Raw genomic sequence first — 12,181 nt, 5'->3', positions numbered from 1 at the left:
GGTTCACTAGATGGAGCCTGTTTCCTAGAAATACTAAGGTTTTATCATATTTTAAAATGTCTGATCATCGAGCTAAGTAACATATACAAATAAAACCTAAAAATATTGGTGCCTTTTCCTCAATTAAGAAATATTTTAAATGTCTGCTAAGCTGCTGTTGATATTATCTAATGTTAATATTCTGATTTTATTTAGCTACAGTTGGGAAGAGTCACTCGTGTTCAGAAGCACCGGAAGATCCTGAGGGCTGCAAGAGATTTGGCTTTGGACACTCTTATAATAGAGTATCGAGGCAAAGTCATGTTACGGCAGCAATTTGAGGTCAATGGACATTTCTTCAAAAAGTAAGAGCATCATTCATTGAGTAGTAAGGGCTGAAGTAGGCCTGGCTGAGCATATGGCTATAAAAACCATCCTGGTTGATGGGATGCTCTTGGGGGAAAAGATTACAGCTCAGATAAGCTCACCCCTCTCTGCTATTTGTAGAGAAGTGCAAATAAACCTGCAAATTGTTTAACGTATAAAGTGGTGATGACTCCTTTCCAAGCAAAGCATTCCTTGCTTTGTGCTTATTCTTTAATCAGAAGCAGACAAGCATGTGATGTTTTCCAAGTGTAGGCGTTGCAAAGGACTACTGCTTCTTCTGTCAGCATATGCTTCATATTTGAAATCATGGGGTGGCCTTTTTATTTGTATTGAGAATTACAGGAATTTTAATTATATCCCTAGACCATACCCCTTTGTGCTCTTCTACTCAAAATTCAATGGTGTAGAGATGTGTGTGGATGCACGTACTTTCGGTAATGATGCTCGGTTCATCAGAAGATCATGTACACCAAATGCAGAGGTAAGATTTCTGTAGCAATTTCTCTTTGAATGGAACCACCAAAAGGACAAGTCAACTGAAGAAGCAGTCTGAAAACTTCACCCAGATTAAGGTCTGTAGATAATGGTTATGATCTAAGAGATGAAAAACAAAAGTAATAATGCATCTATTCTCACAGGATGGGGGCAAGGAATGGATTTTCTTTAGAGAAGGCAGAAATGGGCAAAAGCATGTTAGCATTTGCTAAAGAGAAAGAGCTAGACTGGATAAGAAGTCAGTGACGTTATATTAAAGAATTGCCGTATAAAAGATTTTATTATTGGGCCAAAACAAAAGTGTGTGGTTGCAGTTTTTTAGATTTTAGCTAATAGGATTGTGAGAGAGATTCTAGACATTTCTAAAGTTCAGTATTTGGTGCATAATGAGTGCAACCACATCAAATGCAGCAAGAAAATCCACAGAGCTTTTCTTTTAAGGAATTTTAATTTTCTGGTGCAACTGAAAACAGCTTTAAGATGTAGAGCAGGGGCTTCCTGGTGGCACAGTGGTTAAGAATCTGCCTGCCATTGCAGGGGATACGGGTTCAAGCCCTGGTCTGGGAAGATCCCACGTGTCGCGGAGCAACTAAGCCCGTGTGCCATAACTACTGAGCCTGCACTCTAGAGCCCACGAGCTACAATTACTGAGCCCTTGTGCCACAACTACTGAAGCCTGCGTGCCTAGAGCCCGCGCTCTGCAACAAGAGAAGTAACTGCAGTGAAAGGCCCATGCACCGCAACAAAGAGTGGCCCCCGCTTGCCACAACTAGAGAAAGCCCGCGTGCAGAAACGAGGACCTAATGCAGCCCAAAATAAATATAAATACGTAGATTTATTTAAAAAAAAAAAAAAAAAATGTAGAGCAGACCCTGATTGCTAACATCTCAAGATTTCTTCATTTATTTCAAGAAGTATCATAAATTTTCAATTACTGTATGATAGTTTCAAATGAAATGATGGAGTTAAATGACAGACTACCATTAAGTCTAAGTGAGGAGATATCATTTTGGTAAAGGGTTTTTTCCCTCTTACGGAGAGTTCCTGGTCTTTTTGATAAATCATAACCGTAAGCCTTGTTCACACAGGTGCGACACATGATTGCAGATGGGATGATTCACCTCTGTATCTATGCCGTGTCTGCCATCACCAAGGATGCTGAGGTCACCATAGCATTTGACTATGAGTACAGTAACTGGTAAGATTTCCACAACCTTTCCTAACATGAATTGCTTGTCTTACAGATTAAGCTATTCTGTTCAGTCTGCTTTTGTGCCTTGCCATTTGCTTCTTTTTTTTTTTTAAACCTAATCTTTCCATGAGTGATGCATTTTCTGCCTAGAAATTGTGGAGAGAAAGACAGACTGAGGGTGTTTTTTTAAGACACAGCTACATAGTGTGATACTGCTTACCAGTCTTCTAACCAAGGGTGTTTTGGCCTCTGCCTCTATGTAGCAAGCATAACAAAAAGTGTATGTATGAAACACTCGTAGAAATTGTAGTAGCATTTATTGTTATGCACACAGCACTTGTACCAGGGATCATATAGAATGATAATTTAAAGCTTTGCTCCATCCACTCAAGCCGTGTAATGTAGCTGTATATGGCAATGCAGAAAAACAGATGGCAAATCATAGGTGATTATGTGATGGGTTTTGTAAAATGGATGCTTTTCTCCCTTGGTCCTTTCAGGCAAACAGGGGTTATGTGGCAATTGATGTTTGGGCACAGGTGCAAGAAGAAAAGGTATTAATAATAAGTAGGGAATCAGTATATAAAAGTGAGGACATGGAGAAGGGTACGGCCACTGCAGAGTCTGTCACTGATTCACTAAATAGCGTAGACAGTTGGGAGAATTGAATTTAGTGGGGACTTCATTTCCTTTCCACTGACCATATATAGGGGAAGCGTTGGGGTTATATAGAGAAACACAGAATGTTGAAAGTATTTATCGGACTTTCTTAATGACTATTTACCTTGTTCAAAGATGAAGCTAGAGTAAATTACTATACTAATATTTCAAGAGAATGAATGGGTAATATAACTGATATTCAGGGGTACTGAAACAGGCACTTTTGATTGTTTCTTTGGAGCAGTAATTATAAAGTGGACTGTGCATGTCACAAGGGGAACCGGAATTGCCCTATACAGAAGAGGAATCCCAGTGCTGCAGAACCACCACTTCCACCTCCTCCAAGCCTGCCCACCATCGGAGCAGAGACAAGACGTAGAAAAGCACGACGGAAAGAGCTAGAGATGGAGCAGCAGAATGAGGCTCCAGAAGAGGAAAACAACCAGCAACCAGAGCAAATTCCTGAGAAAGTAATTGTATCCAGTGACCATGAGGTAATCTCCCCTGGTCAGAGGCTGTTGCTTTGGTGTTGATCCTCTTCAGATGAAGAGGATCCCAGGTTGCCACATGTTGTTTTATGTCGGGAATCTATATTAACACTTAATAACCTTCATATCAAGGTGGGTGTGCTTTCATTCATTATCTTTTTATTATTTTTTACAATGTCAAGAACATCCTTTCAGATACTTATCAGGTTTCAGTCCAGTGAATGAGATTTATCATCTGTGTTTACTATGTAGCCCCACATGAGTAACACTATAAAGCACTAGAAATTGTTTCTAGAGAGTTTTAAGCTACGAGCCAAAAAACAGGGATTGAGTTTTCTTAGAGCTTAAGAATACAGCTGAGTATTTACTCTGTCTTAAAGGCAATAGACAATCCAGAAGAAAAAGCAGAAGAAGAGAAAGAAGAGATTACAGATGACCAGGAGAACTCAGCTCATAGCAAGAGGGTGAGTACCTTCTAATGTCTTTTTGTTCCTGCTGACTCATGTTACCTATAGCATGTAAACCCTTGTCTTCTGAATTTACATCATCTCATTTCTTCAGTAAGTTACTATGCCATCACCTCTAGGTCACAGTGTGGGCTTTTTCTATAAAGTAGATTTTATTATGATTTTTTACACAGATACACGTAGTTCTCTAGTGACTGTTACCAGATGATGGTTTCTTACTAACGGTTTGATTTCCAAAAAACTGTCTTAATGGAACAAAATATCCTTAGGCTACTTACTCTAACTTAGGAATTTCCTAAGTTTGTTTGTGTGAATTTTGACATTTAAAAAACAAACAAAACATTCAGTCATATGGATTCAAAAATTCTGCTTTATGGCTGAAATCAGTCATGTTTATTTCTGTCCCTGAGAAGCTGTTTAAGAAAATCTGCTTGACTTTTTTTTTTTTTGAACTCTGAAAATACAGAGAAAAATTGGTTTTGATGGCTATTTTTCTTTTGTATTAAAAAGTTTCAAAATAGCTGACCCTTTTTGAAAAGCTTGGGTTTGACCTTGCCTTTCTTTACAACTCTTTGCAACATTTAAGATGAAAAATTTTTAGTTTTTATCTTATGTTCTCAAAGATATATATATTATCTTATTAGTATTTTTCATAAATGTCTATCAATTTCCATTAATAATACTTCTGAAAAGCTGTTCCCTTCTCCTGGTTGAGGCTTCCTTCTATGCTAATGTTATTTCTTTCTAGACCCGGGAAGATAGGAAGGTTGAAGCCATCATGCATGCTTTTGAAAACTTAGAAAAAAGAAAGAAGCGGCGGGATCAGCCCTTGGAACAGAGCAACTCTGACATAGAGATTACTACCACCACCTCAGAGACTCCTGTGGGAGAGGAGACAAAAACTGAAGCCCCTGAATCTGAAGTTAGCAACCCTGCTTCAAACATTGCCATCCCAAGCAACCCACAGAGTGTTGGAGTGAACACCCGGAGGTCTTCCCAAGCAGGGGTAAGATGAAAAGCCTCCAGGTCTTAGTCGGTCTTTCTTTTGCTAATATCAGTTACCTAGCTTTTGGAATGGTTAATGTCAGCATTTTCAGCTTTGCCTTATTTGGCAGTAAGTAAGACTCTTTTCAGTCAGCTGATTCGTGGGATTCAAGGAGACAGAATTTGAATGACTAGATACTCTCAGACTAGAATGGGACTTTCTACAATTTCTGCCAGATATTGTTGGTGGTGAGCTCATAAAAATCATGTGGTTTCTCTTTGGCTTTCTGTGTAGCACTGTCATGTACCTGACCTTTCATAGGATTCTCAGAATTAATTCTTCGTTCCTTTTCCTACCTTAGCCATAGATTCTAAGCCTTAAGCTAAAACCTTAGTATCTGGGGAAAGAGACAAAGGAAGAATTACCTTCCCTGCTAAGAACCTAAAATTAGGTGGCTACTTTCAGCTGACTTTAGACCTATTTTATAAATACTTATTAGAAAAAGAAATAACTGAGACATTTTCCTGTAGCCTTTTTAGCTGATTTAAATGTATAAATTTTACAAGGATTACATTTGAAATTATTGTTTTTAAATGCTCACTTTTTTCACCAGTAAACATTCAGAGTGCTTAAAGTGAATAGGAAACTGGATAGAATGTTTGCTGATAAGAAATTTCTGGTAAGCAGTTAACTTTGCTATTGTTATAGGATGTTGCTGCCGAAAAACCAGTCCCCAAACCACCTCCAGCAAAGCCTTCTAGGCCCCGACCGAAGAGTCGAATTTCTCGGTACCGGACCAGTTCAGCCCAAAGACTAAAGCGTCAGAAGCAGGCCATTGCACAGCAGGCAGAGTTATCACAAGCTGCCTTGGAAGAGGGGGGAAATAACAGCTCAGTAACTCCTACTGAAGCTGGAAATGTAGACAGTTCAGGAGAAAACAGGCAATTAACAGGGTCTGACCCAACTGTGGTGTCAGTTACTGGATCCCATGTCAACCGTGCTGCATCTAAATACCCCAAAACCAAAAAGGTAAGTTACAAGTACATCTTCGTTAAGTGTAGTGTGCCGAAAGCTGTGGCTTAGTAAAGTGAAAGGACCTGTAATCCCCAGGGGGAAAAAAAAAAAAAAATCTAAGAATTATTAGATTGAAAGTTTTAGATAAAATACTTAGACACATAGGGCTGAGGTCTTCCTGCTGCCTTACTTTTGTTCGCATAATTTTTAGGCAGAGTTTAAATTGCTGAGCTGAAATCATTCCTTCCATAGTGCTCATGGAGAGGGTGAAAGAAGATACCCTTGTGCTCTGAATGTGCGATTCATACTCTCTGCAGCTGCTATATCTACCTCTGTCTAGTTTCTAGATGAGGTTTGTGTTTGTGAGCTACACTGCTTCCTCTGGCTTTTGCATCTGCAGCATCAACTGATGGTCTCTTTTTTAACTTAGTATCTAGTTACAGAGTGGTTGAATGACAAAGCAGAGAAGCAAGAGTGCCCTGTTGAGTGCCCTTTACGTATCACCACGGACCCAACTGTACTGGCAACGACCCTGAACATGTTACCCGGTCTTATCCATTCCCCGTTAATTTGCACCACCCCCAAACACTACATTCGCTTTGGCTCACCCTTTATCCCTGAGAGGCGTCGAAGGCCGCTTCTGCCTGATGGCATGTTCAGCTCCTGTAAAAAGGTATGTCTGTGTTTACGCAGTTTTTTCTTTTAAGCTAGGATTCCAGTACTGGTGACATATCTAACATGTTCTCTAGATAGCCACACTCTGCCCGTATGAGTTTATAATGAGTTAGTTGTTCAACCACAAATACTGATGCATCAAGAGTCAGTGAGACTAAGGTGGGATGTATACTACATTTTTGGTGCTCAGTTTGTGAGTATTCAATGTTGTCTTTTCTGAGAGCCCTTGAGGTTACTGAGTTGAGAGCACATAGCAGTTGGTGACTGGGTAGGGAGGGGTGTTCTGTGTGTGCTCCTGTGATATTGGTTAACATGTCCATTTGTGGTTATTGTGTGAGATTGGGCCCCAGGTACTCTAGAGCACTGTTGCACAAGTTAAAGAATGATTGAATTGTGTTTTGCGTTAATTCAGTCACTGTTATCATTTGACTGAGAGTAGAGGAAAAGTCCTGTTTACAATTGACATAATTCCTTTTCCTTGATCAAATGACAAGTTGGACTGTTTATTCCCTAGTGATTATGGAACCCACTATAAAATTTCTCTCTCTCTCTCTCTCTCTCTCTCTCTCTCTCTGCCTCTCTCTCGCTCTTCTCTAGTTATATATTGTTTTTGGATCTAGTGACAGTAGTATTTGATGGCTGTTTGTTTTTGGAATGCTCTTTCTTAGTTCCCAGAAGCCCTGCATATTTTCCAAAGGTGTCTCTCAAGAATAGATCACTCCCTCAGACCTATAATGTCATTTTCGTGTTTCTAGAAGTATAGGACACCCTTTCATTTGGTCTTCTTTTGAGGTAGAGTCTGTTCCCTGGAACACCCTTTTCTCTTATCCTCAGATCTGGATTCAGGCTGCCTTCCTCAGTGTCTGCCATTGCCCTCCTCCACTGGCATCACGTACATGAGGATGCTGCATATAGATTATTTGATGTGATGAAGTCTCCAACTCCAGGCAGGTCTTCCCTGACTCCTCCAAACTTAAAGCTTTTCTCTTTTCCCAAAGAGCAGATACTATTTCTTGGGGGGAGGGGGCATAAAAGATGAGCCAAAGTGGTGTGGGATATGGAGGGGAGGAGGGCAGCAGGGATCTGCACACAAAGGAAGGGTACTACCACTGAATGAGCAGCATACACTGAAGAAAGTCTTTTCCTAATCTTACCTAAGTGTTTGAGTCACTTACTGGTTTATTTAGGGGAAATTACCAAGTACAACAACTCCTAAAGAGAAATTTGACTATGAGATCTTTGCCAGAAGTGTTTGTGGATGATGGACTAACATAACTTTCACGTGTCAGAAGTGAAAACAGTGACAACTTTCTTAAGAAGAAAATAAGAGTAGAAATTTGCCTAAGTGATAAAGGAAAGTTGGGTCTCTGGGGATCTTTTATTATACCAAGTTACTTATCCTGGATCTTAGAAATTATCTAAGAAGGAAAAAAAAGTATTTGCCATTTAATGACCATTATGATTAGCCTAATTCTGTAATAATTGGAGAAGGGCATTAACTGTGGTATGGCATGCGAAACTAATCTTCCTGTTACATTTAGCTCAGTCCCTCATTAAGAGTAACAGCTCAGAATCTTTAACTACATTTTCAGAGTAGTATTGAACAATTAGAGAAGCTGTAAATATGGTCTTTAGTTTGGAGGAACAAGTCAAGAGATGGCTTAATATATATATGAAATAGACTTTTTCCTTTTGTTCTGTCTTTGGCTAGACACAGTACTAGATTTCCTAGGATGTTAACTACTGAAGCATCTTACCAAGTCAGATAATAGAATTTCTTATTTTGGTCCTTTAAGAAGGGTGAACAATTATTAATACAGAGTAATAGTGAAGTCTGAATTGTAAATAGTATGGACTAGCCTCTTAAAATACTGCCTTGATCATTGTGATGCTGGGTTATAATCTTTCTATTCCCATCTTGCTTTTTTCCAAGTAGCAGAGTTCTGTGAAAGTCGAAAACCTGTAGAAATATAACTTCAAATCTGATAGAAAATCCATTTCTTAGAGCTCTTTTTACCTGGTTATGGTTTAGGACTTATATCTGTATCTCATCTTTGTGTCTCCATTGGCAACAGTTAGAAATACTTAACTCATGTCTGTGTTACATTCTCCACATGTATCTGACCATCCTTAGTCTTGTTTTATACAGGCTCTGCTCAGGCACTTTTATCTATTTGTGTCATTGGTCTTTGGGAAGACCAAGGCTATGTATGCTGACTTATATATCAAATTATCTTACTTAAATTGGGTCTTTTAAAATTAAGTTTTAATCACAGATTTAATAGTTGCTGTTAGTGTATCAAGATTATATTACACAACAAGACTGTAACTTTTTATGGGACAAAATTAATGAAATTGGGCCTTATAGAAATTGAACTCAGCTTTATCCTAGATGGGGAAGGAGAAGATTTTTTAGATTGGTTAGAAAGTACTCATATAGTACAGGACCTAAGAAGATTTCCATGATAAAACAAAATTGTAATAAATTTCTGAAAATCCCTCAGAGAAGAATATAATTTAAACAGATGAAAACAACCATCCTCCATGGGATTAGTTAGAACAGTGTACATTCTTAATAGGCTTACTCTTTCATTTCTGATTAAAGGAGGTAAAAGCTTCATAAGTTTAAAACAGTAAAAAGCTGCATGGGTATATTTGCACCCAGATTCTTAGAGTATTTGGCAGAATGTTTTATGATGTCTCTGTAGTTTCTATATTAAATCGATTCACAGTTCTTAACTAGCATGTTATAGCATGTCTTTTGTTGGATTTTACTTCACTTGTTATTTTAGAATGGAAGCATTTATGACTGGCTAAGAAGCCTTTCGGTAGTATCCCTCCTTGCTCTCTCTAAATCTCTAAACTTACCTTGTAGGCATAATATGTGTGGGCATTTGGTTTCCCGTTCAGGCTGAAAATGAAACACTGTGTTTTGCATTGATATTTCATGATGTGCACTGGAGTGTTGTTAATCTGTATATCTCTGTACATAGCACTGAAATTCAGTTGAACTAGTCCTCACTGAACATGTGTGCCCAGTACTGTGCTACAGGCTTTCTTCACACACACTGTCTCACCATTCATGATAACCCTGTGAGGCTGGGATTATTGCTCCAATTTACAGATCCAGAAGCTTTGGCTCAGAAGCGTTCAGTAACTGGCCCAGAGTTAGGCGTCTAGTAAGAGACACAGCCAAGTTTCAATCCAGGTCTTTGGACCCTAAAACCCAAATTAATTCCTTTCTCTTTCCCCATCGTAATGAGACCCTTTAAGACATTTCTGTTGCCCATCTCTGAGCTTCCTAAAAATCTCTTCAACACAGACTTTCAGGGAAGGGAGAAATGTTCTTTTGACCTTAATAACTGTAGCTAGAACTTGGGGAGAGGGGTTGTCTAAAGTTAATTTATTATCTGTAGGGGTGATTGGGATTTGTTAGATACAAATAGGTGTTCATGTTCCTTCTTTACAGGCCCTGAAATATTGTGTAGACGTACATATAGGGCCAGGGAGGAATGGGTTTGATCATGTTGCTGTGTTCGACCTTAAGCTAACCAAAGCAGCATCGTATTCCTTAGAATGACCTTGTCCTGGTTTTACTTTCCCTTTTTGTAGTCATCAGATCCAGAGTGTAAGTTCTTTTATGGGTGCATCTATTTGACACTGGAAATGTAAGAAATTGACTTCTCTAGGAAGAAAGCACAGTGACCCCAAATGAGTCCTGTCATCTGCTCTGATGAAAAACTTGTATGTAATAAGGTATCTATAACAAAGGATTTTTACTCTTTTTGGCCTCCTGGCCTTATTTTCCCCATCTGTATAATGAGTGCATTAAGACAAGATAACGTCTGAGGTCTCTTCTTTGTAAGGAGCTATGGTTCTGACAGTTTTCATCTTTATATCAGTATTCTGTATGTAGGAGAGTTAGTTCATTTTTGGTCTTGTTTGGGCTTTTCAGAGACCTGATCAAATCCTAAAATGCTGATGTGATTCAGTAGATGATGAGCTGTCTTTCTTAGGTACTTACTCACTCTTTACCCCCTCATGTTCATAATTTTATTCTTGCTTTCATTTGGCAGACCACATGGTCTGGTTTCCTCACATTATTTCCTAAGTTTCTAAGAGGGTAAATCTATTAGAATTTCTCTCTTTGGTAAAGAGAATATTTACTTACCTGTAATATTGGTTTTCTAAAGGTGTAAAGTTATAATCACCTTTGCTCTTCCTATTTGGGATAGGGTCTGACTCAGAAATTGATGTTTATCAAAATTCGATCTGTCTTATGTCAGGGCAAGAGAGCCACAGAGTGGTGAGCAACCTACAACTGTGTATCTTAAGAGAACACAATTACAGGTAAGAAATTTTCTCTTCCACAGGATGCATAATCTTATTACGCTAATCTCTGCAGACTTACTTTCTGACAAAAATCTATTTCCATCATTTTAGATTCCGTTATTCACAACAAAAAATGACTGATTAGAGAGCTCTTTTTTACTTTTTTTTGCCTTTTTGATTTCTGCAGAAGGTCATTTATTCAGGTGATGATTTGTATTATTCATGCATAATTTAACCAAACTACTTAACAAGGAGGGAAAACTCAGAGGATATTCTGAGAGTAGACTTTCTGGAAGCATTTCGGTACTTGTAGTGAAGAGCTCTTTATCCTCATCCAAAGTTTTCTTGTGAATCTTTTCGATTATTCAGATATGCCCAACACAGGGCAGACAACTCTTAAGAGATCTTTTATCTTCCTCCTATGCACTTACTTTATGTGCTAGTTTCATCCTGTGTGATCAGAGTCTCTCTTAAATAAATGCTAAGATTTCTTCCTTATCTTTTCCCATTTATCCCATTCTAAGCAATATGAAAAGTTAAATAGTAATCTTTTTTTTTTAATTGGTTTGGGCTTTTTTGTGGGACTTCATTATGTGTAATCCAGGTTTTCTCAGTTATGCCCCATAAAAGGAATTGATGGGGCACTATCCTAGAATGCTGAAACATAAGACAAAAACTACTTGACTGTGGACCCGAATGAATACATTGTATTGCATCTCTCACCAGTTGATATGTAATGACCTGGTTAATGCATTTAAAATAGGTGACCTAAATAGTTTTAAATGATTATTGATAATTCCCTGGTTCTTTTCCCATTATAGCGCTGGATAAAGCAAGCCTTGGAAGAAGGGATGACCCAGACATCATCTGTACCCCAAGAGACTAGAACTCAGCACCTATACCAAAGTAATGAGAATAGTAATTCTTCTAGTATCTGCAAAGACAATGCAGGTATGTGTGGCAGACCTTTCTGAATACATGAGCAATGATTATTTTGGGTCTACATAAAAAATTTCAAAAAAGTCTGATACAAAAAAAAAGAAATAGCATTGTTCTCTAAATAGTTACTTTACATCTGTCTTTACAGAGGAAGAGAGAGATCTCAAGTCAGGGATCAGTATTCCCAGGACGACAAAGAAGGAACTAGACAGTGTACAGATAACAGCAGAAATGGTTAAAAAAAGGTTAGATACATTTAAAGTAGTAAGTTTAGGAAATCTATATCCATATTTATAAGAGGGGAAATAAGCAAGAAAGATGCGGGGCACTATTCAGGAAAGAGTCAAAATCGTAGGTGATTGAGTTGGGTGGGACTCGGTTGAAGGGGCAGGGGATGAGTGAAGTAAATGAGAAATTATTATGAATTGGTTGTTTTCAAACTGGAGGGTCATGTAAAATCATCTGGCCCACTGGTTTTCCAGTGACTCTTGCAGGGGTTTTAATTGAATTGCAGTTGAAAGCACTGGTGTATGGACTTGATACCAACTTAACTTATTTTGGGATAGTC

General features: G+C 38.4%; 1 protein-coding gene across 25 annotated transcripts in view; it reads left to right on the top strand.

Annotated features, from left to right (window-relative positions):
• Positions 1–12,181, top strand: part of SETD5 (SET domain containing 5) — an 80,658-nt gene that overhangs the window by 49,804 nt on the left and 18,673 nt on the right. For 14 of the 25 annotated variants that reach the window (XM_032650443.1, XM_032650448.1, XM_032650449.1 and 11 more), the window contains 9 exons: positions 196–344; positions 730–847; positions 1,950–2,059; positions 2,958–3,207; positions 3,582–3,665; positions 4,417–4,674; positions 5,362–5,682; positions 6,098–6,340; positions 11,496–11,625. In XM_032650443.1, coding sequence (XP_032506334.1) covers positions 196–344; positions 730–847; positions 1,950–2,059; positions 2,958–3,207; positions 3,582–3,665; positions 4,417–4,674; positions 5,362–5,682; positions 6,098–6,340; positions 11,496–11,625 — 1,663 coding nt within the window. Of the gene's footprint in view, positions 1–195; positions 345–729; positions 848–1,949; positions 2,060–2,954; positions 3,208–3,581; positions 3,666–4,416; positions 4,675–5,361; positions 5,683–6,097; positions 6,341–11,495; positions 11,626–12,181 lie in introns of all 25 variants that reach the window. The other 11 variants (XM_032650429.1, XM_032650437.1, XM_032650428.1 and 8 more) reach the window with 1 other exon arrangement.

This window comes from Phocoena sinus, chromosome 11, assembly GCF_008692025.1.
Source record: "Phocoena sinus isolate mPhoSin1 chromosome 11, mPhoSin1.pri, whole genome shotgun sequence".
Classification (NCBI taxonomy): domain Eukaryota; kingdom Metazoa; phylum Chordata; class Mammalia; order Artiodactyla; family Phocoenidae; genus Phocoena; species Phocoena sinus.
Note: the sequence above shows the minus strand (reverse complement) of the source record. Positions and strands in the feature narration are given on the sequence as shown.